This window comes from Aotus nancymaae, unplaced genomic scaffold (genome assembly GCF_030222135.1).
Source record: "Aotus nancymaae isolate 86718 unplaced genomic scaffold, 86718_ANA_hifiasm-v0.15.2.pri h1tg000049l, whole genome shotgun sequence".
NCBI lineage: Eukaryota > Metazoa > Chordata > Mammalia > Primates > Aotidae > Aotus > Aotus nancymaae.
The window spans coordinates 7,572,517-7,598,861 of record NW_026988463.1 but is presented as its reverse complement, the minus strand read 5'-3'; the positions used below and the strand labels follow the sequence as shown (position 1 = coordinate 7,598,861).

Sequence of the window (26,345 nt, the reverse complement as noted above, 5' to 3'; positions counted from 1 at the left end):
AGTACTCTCATGAAGAAAAGAATCTCTTTGTCTCATAATATACCCTGAATTCAGTAGAATCAGCTCTCAACTAACTTTCCCTTCCTGCCAAAGAGATAAACATACTCACTTTTACTTACTAAATGTTTACACAGTGCTGGCTACATACAACTCTTCCTGTATCAACCCATTTAATTCTAGTAAACACCTACAAGTTTGTTACCATCATCTCCATTTAACAGATGAGGAAACTGAGGCACAGAGAGGTTAAGTAACTTGCCCAGAGTCACACTGCTGGTGAGTAGGGGAGGCAGAATTTGATCCTGGGCTGTGTGGGCATGGATTCCATGTTCCTCACTCAGCCAGAGGTGTCTTCTCAGGAGGTAGGATTCCCAATATGATCATGGAAAGCCTGATAGCTAAGTCTCTTTCCCTATAAGAGTGAACACAGCTATTCTGCAGTGTTAGAATCCCTGGACTTAGCCCAGGCTCCTGGAAAAACTCGCACATGAAGAACAACTGCAAACATTGTCTACATAAAATCAAGAAATCTGTTATCCTGTTAAGCCCTTCCAGATTTACCACATTTTTTTTTTTTTTTTTTTTTTTTTTTTTTTTTTTTTTTTGAGACGGAGTTTCGCTCTTGATACTCAGGCTGGAGCGCAATGGCGCGATCTCGGCTCACCGCAATCTCCGCCTCCTGGGTTCAGGCAATTCTCCTGCCTCAGCCTCCTGAGTAGCTGGGATTACAGGCACGCGCCACCGTGCCCAGCTAATTTTTTGTATTAGTAGAGACGGGGTTTCACCATGTTGACCAAGATGGTCTCGATCTCTTGACCTCGTGATCCACCCGCCTCGGCCTCCCAAAGTGCTGGGATTACAGGCTTGAGCCACCGCGCCCGGCCACCACATTTTTTAACTTAAATTTTATCAGACTGGTTGTTGTACCACAGCAGCTAAGTTTTCTATGCTCCCTTCTCATCTATGAGGGTCAGTGTTTAGGATCAGGAAAACGAAAGCTAGGCAGCCCAGGAAGAAACAAAGCAAGGGGTATGACTTACCGTCAAGAGGTTACTAAGTGAGTGGCTCTAGATCAACAGATTATATATTTTTCCTTATTAAAAAGCAAGAGCCACATCAAAGACTTCTTTATAATATCCATGTGGCAAATCTACTACTAAGGTCCTAGGTATTCAATGCAGCCTTGTGCATGAGCAAGGAGACATACAGGCAGTAGTGTGGGCCCAAGCCCAGGACAGCGAGACATGAAATCTCAGCCACTACTGCTTCTGGGTTATGCTCTCCCATAATTTCTAAGAGAATGGATTTCCCAGTTGAGAGGTAACTAGTGCTTAGGCAGGGAAGAGGTGAGGAGAGACATATTCTGGAAGGCAAAGTACAGAGAAATGGAATTGTTAAGGGAAAGTGATTAACGAACGAAGACAGACAACTTACTATTTAGGTATCTAAACAGGCTTTCCCTTGGCAATTCCAAGTCACTCCCGCATTACTGGAATAATTAAGCCAAGTCAATTCTCTGCTTTGCCGGGAAAAAGAAGGTGCAACCCCAAATGGAAATGTAAGGCTAAAACACACATTCAGGCACACTGAAATACAGCGAGCATCAGCAGCTCTGCGTTTGTTCAATACACTATTGAACAAAGTCCCAATGCTTTTTTAAGGCAAAATCAACGTGACTTGTCCTAAGGAGCAGTGGCTCCATGCTGACCCCCAACCATGAAACTTAAACAATTCCCTTGTAATTTTTAAACTGTTTTAAGCACTTTTGATTTTGCCCAAAGAAATCATTCAGAACTTGTTAGGGATTCACTTGCTTCAGGTTATTTTACAAAACCCATTCTTTCTTGGCAGGCAAAGCACATTTAGAACACGCCAATAAGACTTCGTGCAAAGAGAAAGTCTTTACCTGCATAGAATTCGGGACTGTAGACTGCACCCACAACTGGATTCAATTTCCAGCCTTAAAACAAATAGACAAAAACATTATCACATTTGATTGAACAACTTACATAATTGCAAATGAATCACAAATCAAATGGGGTAAAATATCTTATGCTGTATTTTAAAATGTAAAGGAGATGTCATTTGGGCATGCGTAAAACTATTTAAAAACCGTACAGATGAAAATAGATTCATAATATTTAAAAACCGTACGTAAGAAAATAGATTAATACCCTTCCTTGATTTTCTGACAGTGCAAGTTAATGGGATGGACACTACTGGCCAGTCACAAGTGAACACTTTGAAAATGACATGGTAAGTAATTTTCTACTATATCAATATTTTTTAGAACTGTAATTTCAATTTTTTTGTCTTATTTCATATATCACTCCTAGATAATCCATCACACCCTTTTGCATTAAGTTCACAAAAATGAGAAAGCTTGCATAAACAAAATTCTGGGCGGCAACAGACACTAACAATTGTCATTCCTAATTATAACTCCAAGATCCTAGAGAATTCCAAAGTGCTTTGTGAATACCAAAGAAAATGATATTTTATCTCCTAGAGATTTACTGTGGAATATATTTTAATGCATTCAGGAACCGTAAAAAATTCTTAATCAATGCACGATCTCTAAGGTAACTTTCGAATAACCTGTATATATGATTAATGGAATCCTGTAATTTCCCGAATGTTCTGGATGGAGAGTTTCCTATAAAATGAATCCTGACCCTTTAGAAATCTTTACTCAAAAAAGAGCATACAATAATATTCACAAATTGGAAAGCACATGACATATACATTGGGCTTTATTTAGGAAACAATTTCCAGAGAATGATCACGTTTTAGGGTTTTGTGATTGTTTCCTGCTCTTGCTGATTAAGTCTTTATAAAAACACCTATGAAGACCAGGTGTGGTGGCTCACTCCTGTAATACCAGCACTTTAGGAGGCTGAGGCAGGTGAATCACGAGGTCAGGAGTTCAAGACTAGCCTGGCCAACCTAGTGAAACCCCATCTCTACTAAAAATACAAAAAATTAGCTGGGTGTGGTGGCAGGCACCTATAATCCCAGCTACTTGGGAGGCTGAGGCAGGAGAATTGCTGGAACCCAGGAAGCGGAGGTTGCAGTGAACCAAGATAGCGCCATTGCACTCTAGCCTGGATGATAGCAAAAGACTCCGTCTCAAAACAAAACCAAAATATAAAAACATTCAAGCATGCCGGGTACAATGGATCGTGCCTGTAATCTCACCACTTTGAGAGGCCAAAGTAGGCAGATCACTTGAGGCTAGGAGTTCAAGACTAGCCTGGCCAACATGGCGAAACCTTGCCTCTAGTGAAAATACAAAGTAGTACCAACTATTCCAGAGGATAAGGCATGGGAATCACTTGAACCTGGGAGCCAGAGGTTGCAGTGAACTGAGATCACGCCACTGTACTCCAGCCTGGATGACAGAGACTGTCTCCCCACCAACCCCCAAAGAAAACAACCTATGCAATCCTTGAAAGACAGGAAGGTAAGGTGTGTACTCTTTTTCTCTGAGTCCTTGAGCAGAGGGTCAAATACCAGAGATCCTTTAAAAAATGTTTCTGAGAAAAGGCAATGATAAATGTTTGAATGTGAATGAAGGTTTTTTTTTTTTTATTGTACTGTAAGTTCTGGGGTACATGTGCAGATCTTGCAGGATTGTTGCATAGGTATACACATGCCATGGTGGTTTGCTGTCTCTATCCCCTGGTTACCTACATCAGGCATTTCTCCCAGCGTTAACCCTCCTGAACTTTTCCTGAGGTTTGCCGAGAAGGGAGAGGTGTGACTTTCTGCCTGGCCTAAGAAATAGCCCAGAGGTGTTCCTAGTGTCTATTGAGGAAAACAGAGGCTCGGCGACTCAATAGACAGGCCACTACGTCTACTGAAATCCAGAACTTTCTAAAACTTGATAAGAATGTTTTCTTTCTAAGAACTTTCAATTCCAACTTGAATAAGCTAGGTGGTTTACAGCACCCGGGATGATCTTAGAGTAGGGTTTTTTCAACGTGTTATACTTCGATTACCTGGGAGTCATATTTAATTTCTGGGACCCATTTTTAGACAGAAAGAAACATAAAATCCTGAGACCTACTGCCCTAGCAGTTTTTGCAGTTTCATACTGACACCCTCCTCTCTTGCATTAATCACATCTTGCCTTATAAGAATTTCTATACTGACATAAAAATAAATATTAGTTCAGACATTTCAGAATGTGTTCTGAGTATTGCAAAAGACTTCAATTTGACCAACTAAAATTCCACCGCTTCCTTTTTTAAAGAAAAAGTCCAGTTCCTGAGGATATGGGAATTAATGTCTACATTTCAATTTGGAGTTTAGGAAAAACTATGGAGAACTAGTCGAAAATTAAGCTGCAGACATATTTAAGGTTCTGTCTTTCCAGTTTTTCATGGATACCTAGAATTTGTGAAGTCAATCTATGTGAAGTCATATTAAATGAACAATTATTAAGTGATCACTCCTCTTCATCTTCCCACTGTTCCCATCTCATACTCTACTGATGTTCCTACCTTATTGGTAGTGGAGATGGTGTCTTTTCCACACTCTCCATCTCAGGTTTTGTTTCTGGAATATCCTTACTACCTTAAATACTTTCTTTTGCGTATAAGACTTCCTTTTTCTTTTCACTGAAGGTATACTTATCAATGAATTTTGGTGTAACTCTTAAAGATTTTATTTTTGCCGATGGCCTCTCATTTTCTAAAAACATAGCAAAAAAGGCCAGATCTCTCAGAGGCATTTGAGGCTGCCTAGAAATCATGTTTATCTCATCGGCCTACCTATCTATCCATCTATTACTCAACCATCTATAAACTTACCCATCATCTGTCTATTCACCTGTAATCTGCTGTTTATTTCCATCTTTCTGTAAATTATGAGTTTGCCAAGTCTAACCACGGGAATATCTGTCTTCATATAAAAATAATAGAAAATAAATGATACTCTCCCTCCTCGGGAGATCTGTGCTGTCTCATGTTCGCAAGTATCAATTGTGAGAAAGGTACTGATACAGTCTCTTCTACAAGAAACCAACTGGGAATCTGTGTGCTGCAAAATGAAATGCTCGGGTCATCATGGGAACATTAGCGCAGGTGGCAGCCTTCTTCCCTTCCTTGATCTCTTCTCTTAAACAGGCTACCCAACTCCCATTGTAGGAAACCAAAGGCCTTTCTGAACTCTATGACAGGCATGAAAACCCAACTTACAGTTTCCCTCTTTTCCCTCTACTCATGAAACCTGTTACTCAGCAAGTCCTTCTCCCTTCAGCAAATGGCATCCCCATCCACTTGGTTGCGCAAAATAAAATGCTTCATCAATACTTTCTTGATTCTTCTCTTACCCTGGGACCCCATGTGTAATCCATTAGAAAGTCCTGTTGGTTAACATCATTCTCAGCAAACTGACACAAGAACACAAAATCAAACACCACATGTTCTCACTCATAGGCGGGTGTTGAACAAGGAGAACACATGGACACAGGGAGGGGAGCACTATACATGGGGGTCTGTTGTGGGGGAGTGGGGGGGACAGCGGGGGGGTGGGGAATTGGGGAGGGATAGCATGGGGAGAAATGCCAGATATGGGTGAAGGGGAGGAAGGCAGCAAATCACACTGCCACGTATGCACCTATGCAACAACCTTGCATGTTTTTCACATGTACCCCAAAACCTAAAATGCAATAAATAAAAATAAAAAATAAAAAATAAAAAATAAAAAAAAAAAAAAAAGAAAGTCCTGTTGGTTAAAACTTGAAAAGTGCTTTGCTCCTTCTCCATCGTCACCACTGCAGACCAAGGCATTCCCGTATCTGCCTGGACAGGTCCAACAGCAAAAAATGCCCTAACTCTTACTATCTCCTCTTCCACCCTCCCCCTGTCCATTCTGGTCATGGTGACCAAAGCGATTTTTAAAAAGAACATCAGCTTTGCCATCCTTGTACTTGGAATGCAATAGCTCCTCCCGAACTTAAGCACAAATGTCTTGCCTTAGTCAGTAAGCACAAGCTAACTATTGACTAAACTGTTTGGTGCCCCTTTGGTACCAAGTCCCTTTATTTCCCTGTTCCCTTCTCTCCCAGCTACAGTGACACTGGCCATTTTCACCTTTATAACCCCACCCCGCCAAGATCACTGTATATCAAAGTCTTTTTGTACCCACTTCTCCCTCTGCTTGGAGAACTCTCTCTAGCTCTTCACAAGTCAACTTGATGTTACTTAGGTCTCGAGTCTTTTCAGAGCATGCAACTTACTAATGTCACTTTCCCACCTCCTCTTAGAGTTACTCTTTGATACCACGATTCCATTCCCAGTTTTATTTTCTGCACTGCCATTAATGCTATGTGGATTATGCTCTTTCTTTCTTTGCTTGCTATTAATTGTCTTTTATAACCATTCTCCCTCATTTAAATTAACAGTAAAGAAGGCAAGACTGCTGTCCAACATGAATCTCCAGCATCTAAAACAATGTTGGGCGAAATAAGCATTCCATAAATATTTGCTTGGTTTTTCTCTAAAGAAACTAAAGGAATATAGAGTTTTTTTTTTACTAAGGAACTAATTTTATTTTGGCTATGATTATGTCTCCTTCCAATCTCCAAGGACCTGCTTCATTCCATAGGCTATACATTAAATAAGAATCCTGTTAGAGATGACTGTCATCCCAGTTGCTTAGTTGAAATCTAGTTTCTTTATGGAGGCATTTATTGCTGTAAACTTTCTGATTATCACTGCTTTTGCTGTATCCCACAGACTCTGGTATGCCCTGTTTCCATTTTCATTTAGATCAACAACTTTTTTTATTGCATTTTATGTTTTGGGGTACATGTGAGGAACATGTAAGATTATTGCATAGGTACACACATGGCAGTGTGGTTTGCTGCCTTCCTCCCCATCATCTATATCTGGCATTTCTCCCTATGTTATCCCTCCCCAACTCCCCAGCCCCCTGTCCCTCCCCTAGTTCCCCCCAACAGACCCCAGTGTGTGATGTTCCCCTCCCTGTGTCCATGTGTTCTCTTGTTCAACACCCCCCTATGAGTGAGAACATGCGGTGTTTGATTTTCTGTTCTTGTGTCAGTTTGCTGAGAATGATGGTTTCCAGGTTCATCCATGGCCCTACAAAGGACACAAACTCATCGTTTTTGATGGCTGCATAGTATTGCATGGTGTATATGTGCCACATTTTCCCTGTCCAGTCTATCATCGATGGGCATGTGGGTTGGTTCCAAGTCTTTGCTATTGTAAATAGTGCTGCAATGAACATTTGTATGCATGTGTCCTTATAATAGAACAATTTACAATCCTTTGGTTATATACCCAGTAATGGGATTGCTGGATCAAATGGAATTTCTGTTTCTAGGTCCTTGAGGAATTGCCACACTGTCTTCCACAATGTTTGAACTAATTTACACTCCCAGCAACAGTGTAAAAGTGTTCCTATTTCTCCACATCTTCTCCAGCATCTGCTATCTCAAGATTTTTTAATGATCGCCATTCTAACTGGCGTGAGATGGTATCTCAATGTAGTTTTGATTTGCATTTCTCTAATGACCAGTGATGATGAGCATTTTTTCATATGTTTGTTGGCCTCATATATGTCTTCTTTTGTAAAATGTCTGTTCATATCCTTTGCCCACTTTTGAATGGGCTTGTGTTTTTCTTGTAAATCTGTTTTAGTTCTTTGTAGATTCTGGATATTAGCCCTTTGTCAGACGGGTAGGTTGCAAAAATATTTTCCAATTCTTTTGGTTGCTGATTCACTCTAATGACTTACTTCTTTTGCTGTGCAGAAGCTGTGGAGTTTGATTAGGTCCCATTTGTCTATTTTGGCTTTTGTTGCCAATGCTTTTGGTGTTTTGGTCATGAAGTCCTTGCCTACGCCTATGTTCTGAATGGTTTTGCCTAGATTTTCTTCTAGGGTTTTTATGGTGTTAGGTCTTATGTTTAAGTCTTCAATCCATCTGGAGTTAATTTTAGTGTAAGGTATCAGTAAGGGGTCCAGTTTCTGCTTTCTGCACATGGCTAGCCAGTTTTCCCAACACCACTTATTAAACAGGGAATCCTTTCCCCATTGCTTGTTTTTGTCAGGTTTGTCAAAGATCAGATGGTGGTAGATGTGTCGCATTACCTCCGAGGCCTCTGTTCTGTTCTATTGGTCTACATCTCTGTTTGGGTACCAGTACCATGCTGTTTTAGCCTTGTAGTATAGTTTGAAGTCAGGTAGTGTGATGCCTCCACCTTTGTTGTTTTTTTGCTTAGAATTGACTTGGCTATGCGGGCACTCTTTTGGTTCCATATGAAGTTTAAGGTGGTTTTATCCAGTTCTGTGAAGAAGGTCATTGGTAGCTTGATGGGGATGGCACTGCATTTGTAAATTAGTTTGGGTAGTATGGCCATTTTCACGATATTGATTCTTCCTAACCATGAACATGGAATGTTTCTCCATCTGTTTGTGTCCTCTCTTATTTCATTGAGCAGTGGTTTGTAGTTCTCCTTGAAGAGGTCCTTTATGTTCCTTGTTAGTTGTATTCCTAGGAATTTTATTCTCTTTGTAGCAATTGTGAATGGCAGTTCGTTCTTGATTTGGTTCTCTTTAAGTCTGTTATTGCTATATAGGAATGCTTGTGATTTTTGCACATTGATTTTGTATCCTGAGACTTTGCTGAAGTTGCTTATCAGTTTCAGGAGATTTTGGGCTGAGACAAGGGGGTCTCCTAAATATACAATCATGTCATCTTCAAATAGAGACAATTTGACTTCCTTCTTTGCTAATTGAGTACCCTTTATTTGTTTTTCTTGCCTGATTGCTCTGGCTAGAACTTCCAATATTCTATTGAATAGGAGTGGTGAGAGAGGGCATCCTTGTCTAGTGCCATATTTCAAAGGGAATGCTTCCAGTTTTTGCCCATTTAGTATGATATTGGTTGTGGGTTTGTTGTAAACAGCTTTTATTATTTTGAGATACATTCCATCAATACCTAGTTTATTGAGTGTTTTTAGCATAAAGGGCTGCTGAATTTTGTCAAAGGCCTTCTCTGCATCTATTGAGATAATCATGTGGTTTTTGTCTTTGATTCTGTTTATGTGGTGAATTACGTTTATAGACTTGCGTAGGTTGAACCAGCCTTGCATCCCCGGGATGAAGCCTACTTGATCATGGTGCATAAGCTTTTTGATGTGCTGTTGCAATCAGTTTGCCAGTGTTTTATTGAAGATTTTTGTGTCAATGTTCATCATGGATATTGGCCTGAAGTTTTCTTTTCTTGAGTTTCTGCTGGGTTTTGGTATCAGGATGATGTTGGTGTCATAAAATGATTTGGGAAGGATTCCCTCTTTTTGGATCGTTTGGAATAGTTTCAGAAGGAATGCTACCAGCTCCTCTTTGTATGCCTAGTAGAATGCAGCTGTGAACCCATCTGGACCTGGACTTTTTTTGATTGTTAGGCTGTTGATTGCTGCCTCAACTTCAGCCCTTGTTATTGGTATATTCAGGGTTTCGACTTCTTCCTGGTTTAGGCTTGGGAGGATGCAAGTGTCCAGGAGTTTATCCATTTCTTCCAGGTTTACTAGTTTATGTGCATAGAGTTGTTTGTAATAATCTCTGATGATGGTTTGAATTTCTGTGGAATCTGTGGTGATATCCCCTTTATCGTTTTTTATTGCATCTATTTGATTATTCTCTTTTCTTTTTTAGTAATCTGGCTAGTGGTCTATTTTGTTAATCTTTTAAAAAAAAACCAGCTCCTGGATTTATTGATTTTTTGAATGGTTTTTTGTGTCTCTATCTCCTTCAGTTCTGCTTTGATCTTAGTTATTTCTTGTCTTCTGCTAGGTTTTGAGTTTTTTTTATCTTGCTCCTGTAGCTCTTTCAATTTTGATGATAGGGTGTCGGTTTTAGATCTTTCCTTCCTTCTCATGTGGGCATTTATTGCTATATATTTTCCTCTAGAGACTGCTTTAAATGTGTCCCAGAGATTCTGGTATGTTGTGTCTTCGTTCTTGTTGGTTTTGAAGAACATCTTTATTTCTGCCTTCGTTTCATCATTTATCCAGTCAACCTTCAAGAGCCAGGTGTTCAGTTTCCATGAAGCTGTGCGGTTCTGAGTTAGTTTCTGAATTCTGAGTTCTAACGTGATTGCACTGTGGTCTGAGAGACTGTTTGTTATGATTTCTGTTCTTTTGCATTTGCCGAAGAGTGATTTGCTTTCAATTATGTGGTCAGTTTTAGAGTAGGTGCAATGTGGTGCTGAGAAGAATGTATATTCTATGGATTTGGAGTGAAGAGTTCTGTAAATGTCTATTAGGTTTGCTTGGTCCAGGTTTGAGTTCAAGTCCTGGATATCCTTGTTAATTTTCTGTCTCGTTGCTCTGTCTAATATTGACAGTGGAGTGTTAAAGTCTCTCACTATTATTGTGTGGGAGTCTAAGTCTCTTTGTAACTCATTAAGAACTTGCTTTTTGTATCCGGGTGCTCCTGTATTGGGTGCATATATATTTAGGATCATTAGCTCTTCTTGTTGCATTGATCCTTTTACCATTATACAATGTCCTTCTTTGTCTCTTTTGATCTTTGTTGGTTTAAAGTCTATTTTATCAGAGACTAAGATTGCAACTCCTGCTTTTTTTTGCTCTCCATTTGCTTGGTAAATCTTCCTCCATCCCTTTATTTTGAGCCTTTGTGTATCCTTGCATGTGAGATGGGTTTCCTGGATACAGCACACTGATGGGTTTTGGCTTTTTATCCAGTTTGCCAGTCTGTGTCTTTTGACTGTGGCATTTAGCCCATTTACATTTAGGGTTAATATTGTCAAGTTTGAATTTGATCCTGCCATTTTGATACTAGCTGGCTGTTTTATCCATTTGTTGATGCAGTTTCTTCATTCTCTAAATGCTCTTTACCATTTGGTATGTTTTTGGAGTGGCTGGTACTGGTTGTTCCTTTCTATGTTTAGTGCTTCTTTCAGGAGCTCTTGTAAAGCAGGCCTGGTGGTGATGAAGTCTCTGAGTAATTGCTTGTTTGCAAAGGATTTTATTTTTCCTTTGCTTATGAAGCTTAGTTTGGCTGGATATGAAATTCTGGGTTGTAAGTTCTCTTCTTTAAGGATGTCGAATATTGGCCCCCACTCTCTTCTGGCTTGTAGGATTTCTGCTGAGAGATCCACTGTGAGTTTGATGGGCTTCCCTTTGTGGGTAACCCGAACTTTCTCTCTGGCTGCCCTTAGCATTTTCTCCTTCATTTCAACCCTGGTGAATCTGATGATTATGTGCCTTGGGGTTGCTCTTCTTGAGGAATATCTTTATGGTGTTCTCTATATTTCCTGGACTTGAATATTGGCCTGCCTTGCTAGGTTGGGGAAGTTTTCCTGGATAATACCCTGAAGAGTGTTTTCCAGCTGGGATTCGTTCTCTCCATCACATTCAGGTACACCTATCAAACGTAGATCAGGTCTTTTTACATAGTCCCATATTTCTTGGAGACTTTGTTCATTTCTTTTTACCCTTTTTTCTCTAATCTTGCCTCCTTGTTTTATTTCATTGAGTTGATCTTCAACCTCTGATATCCTTTCTTCTGCTTGGTCAATTTGGCCATTGAAACTTGTGTATGCTTTGCGAAGTTCTTGTGTTGTGTTTTTCAACTCTATTAATTGATTTATATTCCTCTCTAAGCTGTTTATTCTCCTTAGCTTTTTAGCAAACCTTTTTTCAACATTCTTAGTTTATTTGCACTGAGTTAGAACATGTTCTTTCAGCTCAGAGAAGTTTGTTATTACCCACCTTCTGAAGCCTGTTTCTGTCAATTCATCAGACTCATTCTCCATTCAGCCTTCTTCCCTTGCTGGCGAGGACTTGTGATCTCATGGAGGAGGAGAGCCATTCTGGTTTTGGGTGTTTTCACCCTTTTTGCGCTGGTTTCTTCCCATCTTTGTGGATTCATTTACCTGTGGTCTTTGTAGTTGTTGACTTTCAGATCGGGTCTCTGAGTGGACATCCAGTTTGTTGATGATGAAGTTATTTCTTTCTGTTTCTTAGTTTTCCTTCTAACAGTCAGGTCTCTCTGCTGTAGGACTGAGGTCCACTCCAGACGCTGCTTGCCTGGGGATCACCTGCAGTGGCTGCAGAACAGTAAGGGTTGCTGCCAGTTTCTTCTTCTGCTATCTTTGTTCCAGAAAGATACCTGCCAGATGTCAGTCTGAGCTCTCCATTATGAGGTGACTCTTTGGATATACAGGGGTCAGGGAGCTGCTTGAGGAGATAGTCTGTCCTTTATAGGAGCTCAAGTGCTGAGCTATGAGCTGTGTTGTTCATTCAGAGCTGCTGAGCAGGTACGTTTAAGTCTCCTGCAGTAGAACTCATAAACACCTTTTTTTTTTCCCCCAGGTGCTCTGTCCCAGGATGGTAGGGCTTTATTTATAAGTTTCTGTCATGCTGCTGCCTTTTTTCAGGGCTGGCCTGCCCAGCAAGGAGGCAGCCTAATCACAGTCTGCCAGCAGAGGTTTTGCTCAGCTGCTGTGGGCTCCGCCCAGCTGCCGTGTGAACTTCCCTGCAGTCCTGTTTGTACGGGTATAGTTAGAACTGCCTTGGCAATGGCGGCCCACCTTTGAAATGGCGGACTCTCTCTGTAATGGTGGGCTGCCTCGGCAATGATGGGCTGCCTCAGCAATGGCAGACTACCTTCGTAGCGGTGAACTGCCTTGGTAATGGTGGACACCCCTCCCCTACAGACCTGGACCATCCCGGGTTCAGCTGTGCTTGCTGAGAAACTCTCAATCCAGAGTGTTTCAGATTGCTGTTTTTTGTAGGGGTGGGACAGGCCCAGCCTGATCACCTGGCTCCTTGCCTCAGACCCCTTTTTTGTTTTTCAGTTGAATGGGCCACTCTGTCTCCCAGGCATCCCAGTCACCAGTTGAAAAGGCACCCGGATTTGTGTGATTTCTTGTGTGTAGACCCGCTGCGCTGGTCAAACAGCCACTGGAGATGGTGGCACTTTTTTGCTGGGGAATCTCCTGTCCTAGCTCCGTGTTTCAGTTCTTCACTTTTTTTTTTTTTTTGGAATGAATGTGCTTTATTAGGGTCCTGAGTCAACCAACCTAACCATTCAACATTAAAAGACAATCAGAACTGTGAACCAATGGAATATTTATTTGATGATATCAAGTACCTCTGGTTAATTTTTTAAGTGTGATAATGGCAAGGTAGTTTCTTTTTAAAGGAGTTATTATCTTTCAGAACAAAATAGCTAAATACAGTTATTTTGTTTAACATGCAGGAGAAGGGAGATGTGGGAAATGTGATCAGCCTTAAGTTGGGGAAGCTGGGGAGAGGCTACAGGGGAGTTCTTTATTACTAGCCTCTCCACTATAAAGGTTTTTTTTTTTTTTTTTTTTTTTAAAGTTATCTTGGCCAGGCACAGTGCCTCATGTCTGTAATCCCAGCACTCTGGAAGGCTGAGGCAGGTGAACCACAAGGTCAGGAATTCAAGACCAGCCTGGCCAATATGGTGAAACACCATTTCGCCTAAAATTATAAAAAATTAGCCAGGAGCGGTGGCACACACCTGTTGTCCCAGTTACTCGGGAAGCTGAGGCAGTAGAATCACTTGAACCTGGGAGGCAGAGTTTGCAGTGAGCCGAGATCATGTCACCACACTCCAGCCTGGGTGACAGAGTGAGTCTCTTACTCCAAAAAAAAAAAAAAAAAAAGTTATCTTGAAATAAAAAAGAGTGTAATTTCCCTTTCCCTTCCTCCTCATCACCTCTTCACAATCCAAGTAGTTTCATTAATTTTTTCTGTATATATTTTAAGGCAATTTTATTAGGTGCATGCATGTTTAGATATTACATTTAGAAATGTAATATCTTCATGGTGAGGTGAACCTTTTTATCATTAGGCAGTGACTTTATCCCTGATGATTTTTTGTTTGAAGGTCTTTTCATCAACAGACTTCATAACTGTATTAACTGTATATTGTCTGTTAATATAGCCAAACCAACCTTGTTTAGCATCTGCCTTATATATCTTTTTTCTATCTTCTTATTTTCAACTTATCTCTGTCCTTATAATTTAGATGTGTCTTTTTTCAACAGGACATAGTTGTCTGGGCACAGCAGCTCATGCCTGTAATCCCCACACTCTGAGAAGTCAAGGCAGGTGGAATACTTAAGCTTGAGACTAGGCTGAGCAATATGGCAAAACTCTGTCCCTATAAAAAATACAAAAATTGTCCAGGCATGGTGGTGTGAGCCTGTAGTCCTAGCTACCAGGGGGAAAGTGGGGATGGGGCTGAGATAGGAGGATCACTTGAGCCTCAGGAGGTCGAGGCTGCAGTGAACCATGATCGTGCCACTGCACTCCAGCCTGGGCACCAGAGACGCTGCCTTCTCAAAAAAAAAAAAAAGTACTTAGTTGGATTGGATGTTTTTCTAATCTGACATATTTTAGTAATTAATTGGTGAGTTTAGTTCTTTGACATTTATTGTAACTGACTTGTTTCTACCATCTTAGTGTGCTTTATTATTTGTTTTTCTGTATTCATTTTTTCTTACTCTTTGAATTGATATATTCATATCTCCTTAACAGATAAGAACCATTTTACTAGTTTCCTCTTTCATCTTTATCATTGTCTTCTTTTCATTTTCTTTGGGTTTATTCTTTTGCAGAGATATTCCCAATTTTGATCAAGTCTAGTTTACGAGACTTTGTTTATATAAAACAAAAAAATTTGTTTTATATATTTTGCTTTTATTGTATCTAAGAAATCTTTGCCTACCCCAAAGTCACAAAGATTGTCTTCTGTTTTATTTCTAGAAGTCTTAGGAATTTAAGTTTTTCATTTAGGTTAATAATTCATTTTTACTTAATTTTTAATATAATTGAGGTACACTCTGTAGTTCACTTTTTTTGCATATCCGGTGGTTGAGCACCATTTGTTGAAAAGACTATCCTTTCTCCACTACATTGTCTTTACACTTTTGTTGAAAATTAGTAACTCATATATGTGTAGGACTGTTTTTGGACCTTTTCTGTCCCATTGATCTATTTGTCCTTTGACACCAATGCCACACTGTTTTGATTACTTAGCTTTGTAATAATTCTTGAATTTTCATTATTGTTTTAGTTATCTTAGGTTCTCTGAATTTTCCTATGAATGTTGGAATCAACTTGTCAATTTCTGTTATGTAAATCTATAGGTCAATTTAGGGAGAAATGACAAATCCTAACAATATTTAGAGTATCTGATATATGAACGCAATACATATCTCCCTTTATTTACACCAGTTTTAATATCTCTCAACAATGGTTTGCAGTTTTCAGCATATGGGTCATTTATATTTTTTGTGAGATTTACCTCTATTTTATATTTTTGATGTTATTGATTTTTTAAAATTTCAACTTATGGTTGTTTCTTTGATTTATGGCTTATTTAGAATTTGTTATTTCGCTTCAAGATATTTAGGGGATTTTCCAGATATATTTCTGTTACTCTAATTTAATTATTGCAGACAGAGAACAAATAGAACCCTTTCAAATTTATTGAGACTTGTTTTATAGCCCAGAATATTTTTTCTGTGTTGGTCAGTATTCCATGTATGTTTGAAAAGAATATGTGTTCTGCTGTTGTTGGGAAGAGTGTTCTATAAATATTGATTATATCAAGTTGGTTGAGAGTGTTCTTCAAGTGTTTTATGTCCTCATCAGTTTCTTACATACTTGTTTTATTGATTATTGAAAGACAGGTATTAAAATCTCTGCTATAATTACAGATGTGTCTGTTTCTCCTTGCAGTTCTATCACATTTTGCTTCATGTATTTTGAAGCTCTGTTACTAGGTATATAAACGTTTCAGACTATTACATCATCTTGATGAATTGACCCCCTTATTACCAAATATCCTCTTTTTCTTCAGTAATACTTTTTGCTATGAAATCTACTTTGTCTGATATTAATATACCCACACCAGCCTTCCTTGATTAGGTTTAGCATGGTATGTTTCTTTGTCCTTTTCTTTTAACCTATGTTGTCTTCATATTTAAAGTGGATTTCTTATAAGCAGCATATATTTGGATTTTTTTTATTGCATTTTGGGTTTTGGGGTACATGTGAAGAGCATGTAAGATTGTTGCATAGGTACACACATGGCAGTGTGGTTTGCTGCCTTCCTCCCCATCACCTATATCTGGCAATTCTCCCCATGTTATCTCTCCCCAACTCCCAATCCCCTGCTGTCCCTCCCCTATTTACCCCCCACAGACCCCAGTGTGTGATGCTCCCCTCCCTGTGTTCATGTGTTCTCATTGTTCAACACCCGCCTGTGAGTGAGAATATGCAGTGTTTGATTTTCTGTTCTTGTGTCAGTTTGCTGAGAATGATGGTTTCCAGGTTCATCCATGTCCCTACAAAGGACACAAACTCATCATTTTTTATGGCTGCATAGTTTTCCATGGTGTATATGTGCTACATTTTCCCTGTCCAGTCTATCATCAAAGGGCATTTGGGTTAGTTCCAAGTCTTTGCTATTGTAAACAGTGCCGCAGTGAACATTCGTGTGCATCTGTCCTTAAAACAGAACGATTTATAATCCCTTGGATATATACCCAGTAATGGAATTGCTGGATCAGATGGAATTTCTATTTCTAGGTCCTTGAGGAATCGCCACACTGTCTTCCACAGTGGTTGAACTTATTTACACTCCCAGCAACAGTGTAAAAGTGTTCCTATTTCTCCACATCCTCTCCAGTATCTGTTGTCTCCAGATTTTTTAATGATTGCCATTCGAACTGGCATGAGATGGTATCTCAATGTAGTTTTGATTTGCATTTCTCTAATGACCAGTGATGATGAGCATTTTGTCATATGTTTGTTGGCCTCATATATGTCTTCTTTTGTAAAGTGTCTGTTCATTTCGTTTGCCCACTTTTGAATGGGCTTATTTTTTTCTTGTAAATTTGGTTTAGTTATTTGTAGGTTCTGGAAATTAGCCCTTTGTCAGATGGGTAGGTTGCAAAAATGTGTTCCCATTCTGTTGGTTGCCGATTCACTCTAATGACTGTTTCTTTTGCTGTGCAGAAGCTGTGGAGTTTGATTAGGTCCCATTTGTCTATTTTGGCTTTTGTTGCTAGTGCTTTTGGTGTTTTAGTCATGAAGTCCTTGTCTATGCCTATGTCTTGAATGTTTTTGCTAGATTTTCTTCTAGGGTTTTTATGGTGTTAGGTCTTATGTTTAAGTCTTTAATCCATCTGGAGTTAATTTTAGTGTAAGGTGTCAGGAAGGGGGCTGAGCCTTATCACCTGGCTCCCTGCATCAGATCCCCCCCCTTTTTTTTTTTTTTTTTTCAGTTGAACGAGTGACTCTGTCTCCCAGCTGTCCCAGTCACCAGTTGGAATGGCACCCAGATTTGTGTGATTTCTTGTGTGTAGACCTGCTGCACTGGCTGAAACAGCTGATGGAGACCATGGTGCTTTTTTGCTGGGGAACCTCCTGGCCTACCTCCCTGTTTCAGTCCCCTTTTTTTCAATTGAATGGGTCACTCTGTCTCCCAGGTGTTCCAGTTGCCAGTTGAAAAGGTGCCCAGATTTGTGTGAGATTTTGTGCAGAGTCCCACTGTGCCGGCTGAAACAGCCGCACTGGAGATTCGTGGTGATTTTTTGTTCAGGAATCTCCTGGCCTGGCTCCCTGTTTCAGTCCCCTTTTTTTTCAGTTGAGTGGGCTACTCTGTCTCCCAGGTGTTCCAGTCGCCTGTTGAAAAGGCACCAGGATCTGTGTGATTTCCCGTGCGGCGACCCACTGTGCCGGCTGAAACAGCTGCACTGGAGATTCGTGGTGCTTTTTTGCCTGGGAATCTCCTGGCCTGCCTTCCTGTTTCTCCCTATCAGTTGAACGGGTGACTCTGTCTCCCAGGCACTCCATTTGCCAGCTAAAATGGCGCCTGGACCTGTGTATTTTGTGCGGAGACCCACTGCATCAGCCAAAACAGCCATGCTGGCGACCCATGGGGCTCCTCTGCCCAGGAATCTCCTGGTCTGTAGTCAATAAAAACCTGTCTGGAAATGCAGTATCCACTCACCCTCTGCGTTCTCCCTGGATGCTGCAGTCCAGATCTGCTCCTAATCGGCCATCTTGGATCCCTCCCCACCTGAAGTGTTAGATCAACAATTTTTAAAATACCTTTACTGACCCAGTGGACATTCAGGAGCACATTGTTGAATTCCCAGGTATTTGTACAGTTTCTAAAGTTCCTCTTGCTATTGATTTCTACTTTTATTCTGTTGTGGTCTAAGAAAATACTTGAAATGATTTAGATTTTTTAAAATTGGTTGAGACTGGTTTGGTGGCTTAATATGTGGCTTTTCCTGGAGAATGTTCCATGTGCTGATGAGAAGAATATGTATTCTGCAGCTGTTGGATAAGGCATTCTGTAAATGTCTGTTATGTCCATTTGGTCTAGAATCCAGCCCTTGAAAAATCACCTCTGCTCAGACTTACAGAGCTCATGTGGGCTTATGTAAATGAATGCAAATGACATGCAAATTGATCCACATTCTCTGTGACTCCTCCTAGTACCTGGAAGAGACCCTTGGGATAACCCTGCTGGAGATAAGAGCCTGCACTGTCAGGAAGATGAACAAAATGATCCCATTTTTAATTTCTTAGGCAGTTTGTGTACGTCCCCAGGCCTTGCAAATTCAGAGATTTTGATCAAGGACATTAAACCGAACAATGAGGCTTACAACAAAAGGAGAACAGCTGATAAGCCCCACTGCTCCCAGCCTCCCAGGGCCCCCCCAGCCCCACAACAAGGCAATGGAACAGAGACCAGATGTTTTGGGGTCTCACTCTGTCTCAGACACACAAGCAATTTAGAGAGACCCCTTTGTGGCTGGGACTCCAGGGGCTACAACGAAATTCGCACTCCCCTTCCCAGATTTAGCTTGTCAAAGGTCAAGTGTCAGTGTTTTTCTAAAACACGCTGGCTAAGACCTCTGGTGTTAACTATGACTGTATTGGGTGTGAAAAGGCCAAGTCTGAATATGCACACAAAAAACATCACATGCTTTCTCTAGGGCTCTGCTGGGTTACATATCAAAGAAGCACATTCCGGAAAGCACCCTTAAGTACACTACAGGAGTTACAAAAACTTCCTGTCAGTAGTTTCCAAAGACATGTACTAAGGATGCTAGAAACCTGGCAGCTGACATGGTACCAAAGAGGCAGAGGTGAGGTGTGCATTGGGTACAGAGGGGTTTTCTTTGGAATCACTCGGTATTCTTTTTTAACAGCATGTATTTGTTGTGAAAATTTACATTCTATCTAAAATACAGGATTTCTCTTTCTCTTGAAACATTGGCAGAAATGGCAACTTTAAGTTGAGAATCCCTTACAGACAGACTTATTAGAGGCTGCCAGGGGCTACCGCATTTAACTCTCCACTTAGTCACGTTTGCCACTGCAATCCCTTTTGTGAGCCTGATAAGGAAGATCCAAGGTTTGAGATCTTTTATTGTTACTTCGTGTTGTTGTTGTTATGGAGTTTTCCTAGTAGAGAAATATTTTGCTTTACTTAAGTAAGAAAACAAAAGACAGTCCCAAAAGACTGAGTATCTTTTCTCTGTCGCTCAGGCTGCAGTGCAGTGGCACAATCTTGGATCACTGCAACCTCTGCCTCCTGGGTTCAAGCAATTCTCCTGTCTCAGCCTCCCGAGTAGCCGGGATTATAGGCCCCTGCCACCACACTCAGCTAATTTTTGTATTTTTAGTAGAGATGGGGTTTCACCATGTTGGCCAGAATGGTCTCTATCTCTTGCCCTTGTGATCCGCCCACCTTAGCCTCCCAAAGAGCTGGGATTACAGCTGTGAGCCACTGCCCCCGGCCAAGAATGAGTTTTTCAAAGCCTCTCTGTTTGCTTATTTTACATGTTCAGCCTGTTTTAGCACCTTAATAATCCTCAAAGTAGTATCTATCAGGGAATTCAACTATCTATGACAATAAAGGAATACTATGACTAATTACACATAATCTCAATATTAAGTAAATACTGCTGTGCTATAAATAGTAGTGAAAAATCTTCAGAGCTCTTTGCATACCTGGCATTGTGTTGAGCACTTTACCATCTTTCATGATTATCACAAAAAACTAGGATGCAATTCCCGTCATTTGTACAGTTCCCACTAGAGAATTAGGATGTAGAGGGTTCAAACAACTTGCCTACAATCAGCCCCTGAATGGCAGAACTGATACTGGCAACAAAGTCTACCTCTCTCTAGAGTCTTGGATATGGGTGGGTGCCCCATGTTGATCTTCCCTAAGATCTCTAAGAAAGTGAAAAAGCCATGTCTAGCACCTGTGCTTCCCCAGCAGCCAGGAAATCCTTGTGAATTCAGCTCTCACTCTTGTATTGGAGATCCAACATTTGATCCCCAAAGAACACAGCATACCCCAACTACTCCATGCGGGTAGGTGTCCTTGGGAAAAATAGCAATGGAGAAATAGTCCAATCCCCTTTTTGTGGAACTTTCTGAGAGAATGTCCAGAAGCCTACAACTCATTCTACAGTTTTTCCTTATGTCACTGTTTAAATATCCCGAGAATAGTATCCACATCCTCCATGTTAGTAACAGTAATTTTCTATAATAGGCATCCCATCACATTAAGAATTCAGTCTTATTTATCAATAGAAACTTTGCAGCTGCTAAAACTTTTTCTGGATATGTGATTGAAGCAATGCAGGAATGTGATGCTGACATTGATAACTATATTTCATCACCTGGAGATGACCTGAAACTTTGATGGCTCTAGTAATTTATAATTTTGCTGAAGTATCATTTCTGTGCTTTGTGAGAATGAATTATGTAGCTAACGAGTGAACCTCACTGATGGCTTAATTTTCTCATTTCAATGTGACTTTATTGGTCCTGACTTATGCTCTTTTGCCATAACTCTATCCTTTTGCTTATTAAGAACTTGAAAGGGTCCTATATTTTATCAGTAATATTGTATTGCCATTTAAAGGGAATTTACTTGTAGTGAGGATACTCATGAGTTAAAACTTGGGACAGCTTTGAGAACTACTTTTCTCTGAATACCAAAGTTCTCCATAACCTCCACTACAAAAACCACAGTCTTTATAGAATTAGAATTCACATGATTGTATATTTAGAAAACCCCATTGTCTCAGCCCAAAATCTCCTGAAACTGATAAGCAACTTCAGCAAAGTCTCAGGATATAAAATCAATGTGCAAAAATCACAAGCATTTTTTTAAATTAATTTTTTTAACTTTAGGTGCATACTGTATCTGGCATTTCTCCCCATATTATTCCTCCCTACCCTCCACTGTCTCTAACCTACCCCCACTAAATGCCTCCAGTGTGTGATGCTCCTCTCCCTGAGTCCATGTGTTCTTTGTTCAACACCCACTTATGAGTGAGAACATACGGTGTTTGGCTTTCTGTTCTTGTGTCAGTTTGCTGAGAATGATGGTTTCCAGATTCATCTAAGTCCCTAAAAAGGACACGAACTCATCGTTTTTTTGTTTTTTGTTTTATAACTTTTTTTTTTAATTGCATTTTAGGTTTTGGGGTAGATGTGAAGAATATGTAAGATCGTTGCATAGGTACACACATGGCAGTGTGATGTGCTGCCTTCCTCCCCAACACCTATATTTGGCAATTCTCCCCATGTTATCCCTCCCTTATTCCCCCCCCCAACAGACCCCAGTGTGTGATGCTCCCCTCCCTGGGTCCATGTGTTCTCATTGTTCAACACCGGCCTATGAGTGAAAACATGCGGTGTTTGAATTTCTGTTCTTGTGTCAGTTTGCTGAGAATGATGGTTTCCAGGTACATCCATGTCCCTAGAAAGGACACGAACTTGTTTTTTATGGCTGCATAGTTTTCCATGGTGTATATGTGCCACATTTTCCCTGTCCAGTCTATCATCAGTGGACATTTGGGTTGGTTACAAGTCTTTGCTATTGTAAACAGTGCTAAATGAACATTCGTGTGCATGTGTTCTTATAATAGAACAAGTTATAATCCTTTAGATATACACCCAGTATTGGGATTTTATATGTATATATGTACGTATATATATATATATATACTTTGAATATATACCCAGTAATGGGATTGCTAGGTCAAATGAAATTTCTATTTCTAGGTCTTTGAGGCATCTCCACACTGTCTTCCACAATGGTTGAACTAATTTACACTCCCACCAACAGTGTAAAAGTGTTCCTATTTCTGCACATCTTCTCCAGCATCTGCTGTCTCCAGAGTTTTTAATGATCACCATTCTAACTGGCGTGAGATGGTATCTCGAGGTAGTTTTGATTTGCATTTCTCTGATAACCGGTGATGATGAGCATTTTTTCATGTTTGTGGGCCTCATATATGTCTTCTTTTGTAAAGTGTCTGTTTATATCATTCAACCACTTTTGAATGGGCTTGTTTTTTTCTTGTAAATCTATTTTAGTTCTTTGTAGATTCTGGGTATTAGCCCTTTGTCAGACAGGTAGATTGTGAAAATTTTTTCCCATTCTGTTGGTTGCCGATTCACTCTAGTGACTGTTTCTTTTGCTGTGCAGAAGCTATAGAGTTTGATTAGGTCCCATTTGTCTATTTTGGCTTTTGTTGCCAGTGCTTTTGGTGTTTTAGTCATGAAGTCATTGCCCACGCCTATGTCCTGAATGGTTTTGCCTAGATTTTCTTCTAGAGTTTTTATGGTGTTAGGTCTTATGTTTAAGTCTTTTATCCATCTGGAGTTAATTTTAGTGTAAGGTGTCAGGTAGGGGTCCAGTTTCTGCTTTCTGCACATGGCTAGCCAGTTTTCCCAACACCATTTATTAAACAGGGAATCCTTTCCCCATTGCTTGTTTTTGTCAGGTTTGTCAAAGATCAGATGGTTGTAGATTTGTGGTGTTGCCTCCGAGGCCTCTGTTCTGTTCCATTGGTCTATATCTCTGTTCTGGTACCAGTACCATGCTGTTTTGATTACTGTAGCCTTTTAGTATAATTTGAAGTCTGACAGTGTGATGCCTCCAGCTTTGTTCTTTTTGCTTAGAATTGACTTGGCTATGCAGGGGCTCTTTTGGTTCCATATGAAGTTTAAGGTGTTTTTTTCCAGTTCTGTGAAGAAGGCCATTGGTAGCTTGATGGGGATAGCATTGAGTCTGTAAATTACTTTGGGCAGTATGGCCATTTTCATGATACTGATTCTTCTTAACCATGAACATGGAATGTTTCTCCATCTGTTTGTGTCCTCTCTTATTTCCTTGAGCAGTGGTTTGTATTTCTCCTTGAAGAGGTCCTTTACGTTCCTTGTTAGTTGTATTCCTAGGTATTTTATTCTCTTTGAAGCAATTGTGAATGGCAGTTCATACTTGATTTGGCTCTCTTTTAAGTCTGTTATTGGTGTATAAGAATGCTTGTGTTTTTTGCACGTTGAATTTGTATCCTGAGACTTTGCTGAAGTTGCTTATCAGTTTCAGGAGATTTTGGGCTGAGACAATGGAGTCTTCTAAATATACAATCATGTCATCTGCAAATAGAGACGATTTGACTTCCTCCTTTCCTAAATGAATATCCTTTATTTGTTTTCCTTCCTCATTGCTCTGGCTAGAACTTCCAATACAATGTTGAATAGGAGTGGTGAGAGAGGGCATGCTTGTCTAGTGCCAGATTTCAAAGGGAATGCTTCCGGTTTTTGCCATTCAGTATGATATTGGCTGTGGGTTTGTTGTAAATAGCTTTTATTATTTTCAGATACGTTCCATCAATACCTAGTTTATTGAGAGTTTTTAGCATAAAGGCTATTGAATTTTGTCAAAGGCCTTCTCTGCATCTATTGAGATAATCATGTGGTTTTTGTCTTTGGTTGTGTTTATGTGGTGAATTACATTTATAGACTTGCATATGTTGAACCAGCCTTGCATCCCCAGGATGAAGCCTACTTGATCATGGTGCATAAGCTTTTTGATGTGCTGTTGCAATCAGTTTGCCAGTGTTTTATTGAAGATTTTTGTGTCAATGTTCATCATGGATATTGGCCTGAAGTTTTCTTTTTTATTATGTCTCTGCCTGGTTTTGGTATCAGGATGATGTTGGTCTCATAAAATGAGTTACAGATCATTCCCTCCTTTTGTATTGTTTGATACAGTTTCAGAAGGAATGGAATCCGCTCCTCTTTGTACATCTGGTAGAATTTGGCTGTGAACCTGTCTGGACCTGGACTTTTTTTGGTTGGTAGGCTATTGATTTCTGCCTCTACTTCAGCCCTTGTGATTGGTCTATTCAGGGTTTCAACTTCCTCCTGGTTTAGTTTTGGTAGAGTACACGTGTCTATCCATTTTTTCCTGGTTTGTGTGAGTAGAGCTGTTTATAGTAATCTCTGATGGTAGTTTGTATTTCTGTGGGATCAGTGGTGATATCCCCCTTAACGTTTTTTATTGCACCTATTTGATTATTTTCCCTTTTCTTTTTTATTAATCTGGCTAGCAGTCTATTTTGTTGATCTTTTCGAAAAACCAGCTCCTGGATCTATGGATTTTTTAAAGGGGATTTTGAGTTTTTTTGATGTTGCTCCTCTAGCTCTTTCAATTTTGATGATAGGGTGTTGGTTTTAAATCTTTGCTTCCATCTCATGTGGGCATTTATTGCTATAAATTTCCCTCTCTACACTGCTTTAAATGTGTCCCGGAGATTCTGACTGGTTTCAAAGAACATCTTTATTTCTGCCTTCATTTCATTGTTTATCCAATTAACACTTGCAAGCAAGTTGTTCAGTTTCCAAGTGGTTGTACGGGTTTGAGTGTGTTTTTTGTTCCCGAGTTCTAGTGTGATTGTGCTGTGGTCTGATAGACTGTTATGATTTCCATTTTTTTGCATTTGCTGAGGAGTTATTTGCTTCCAATGATGTGGCCAATTTTAGAGTAAGTGCAATGTGGTGCTGAGAAAAATGTATATTCTGTGGATTTGGGGTGGAGCATTCTGTATATGTCTATTATATCCACTTGGTCCAGGCTCAAGTCCTGGATATCCTTGTTAATTTTCTTGTCTCATTGATCTGTCTAATATTGACAGTGGAGTGTTAAAGTCTCCCACTATTATTGTGTGGGAGTCTAAGTCTCTTTGTAAGTCATTAAGAACTTGCTTTATGTATCTGGGTGCTCCTGTATTGGGTGCATATATATTTAGGATCATTAGCTCTTCTTGTTGCAGTGATCCTTTTACCATTATACAATGTCCTTCTTTGTCTCTTTTGATCTTTGTTGGTTTAAAGTCTATTTATTTTATCAGAGACTAGGATTTCAACTCCTGCTTTCTTTTGCTCTCCATTTGCTTGGTAAATCTTCCTCCATCCCTTTATTTTGAGCCTTTGTGTATCCATGCATGTGAGATGGGTTTCCTGGATACAGCACACTGATGGGTTTTGGCTTTTTATCCAGTTTGCCAGTCTGTGTCTTTTGACTGTGGCATTTAGCCCATTTACATTTAGGGTTAATATTGTCAAGTTTGAATTTGATCCTGCCATTTTGATACTAGCTGGCTGTTTTATCCATTTGTTGATGCAGTTTCTTCATTCTCTCGATGCCATTATTGTGTGGGAGTCTAAATCTTGTTTTAGGTCATTAAGAACTTGCTTTATGTATCTGGGTGCTCCTGTATTGGGTGCATATATATTTAGCTCTTCTTGTTGCATTGATCCTTTTACCATTATGTAGTGTCCTTCTTTGTCTCTTTTGATCTTTGTTGGTTTGAAGTCCATTTTATCAGAGACTAGGGTTGCAACCCCTGCTTTTTTTTGTTCTCCATTTGCTTGGTAAATCTTCCATCCCTTGAGTCTATGTGTGTCTTTGTATGTGAGATGGGTTTCCTGAATACAGCACACTGATGGGTTTTGACTTTTTATCCAGTTTACCACTCTGTGTCTTTTGACTGGGGTGTTTAGACTGTTTACATTCAGTGTTACTATTGTTATGTATTAATTTGATCCTGCCGTTTTGTTACTGGCTGGTTTTCTTTCCCATTAGTGGACTCATTTTCTTCATTACTTTTGCAGTGTCTGGTACTTGCGCCTTTCTGTGCTTAGTGTTTCTTTCAGGAGCTCTTGTAGGACATGTCTGGTGGTGACAAAATCTCTGAGCAATTCCTTGTTCATAAAGGATTTTATTTCTCCTTCACTTATGAAGCTTACTTTCGCTGGATATGAGATTCTGGGTTGAAAGTTCTTTTAAGGATGTTGAATATTGGCCCCCACTCTCTTCTGGTTTATAGAGTTTCTGCTGAGAGATCCGCTGTAAGTCTGATTGCCTTCCCTCTGTGGGTGACCTGACGTCTCTCTGTGGCTGCCTTTAGCATT

General features: G+C 40.0%; 1 protein-coding gene across 1 annotated transcript in view; it reads right to left on the bottom strand.

Annotated features, from left to right (window-relative positions):
* Positions 1–26,345, bottom strand: part of RBFOX1 (RNA binding fox-1 homolog 1) — a 2,526,943-nt gene that overhangs the window by 102,243 nt on the left and 2,398,355 nt on the right. Inside the window, 1 exon segment of the mRNA XM_021673515.2 lies at positions 1,907–1,960. Coding sequence (XP_021529190.1) covers positions 1,907–1,960 — 54 coding nt within the window.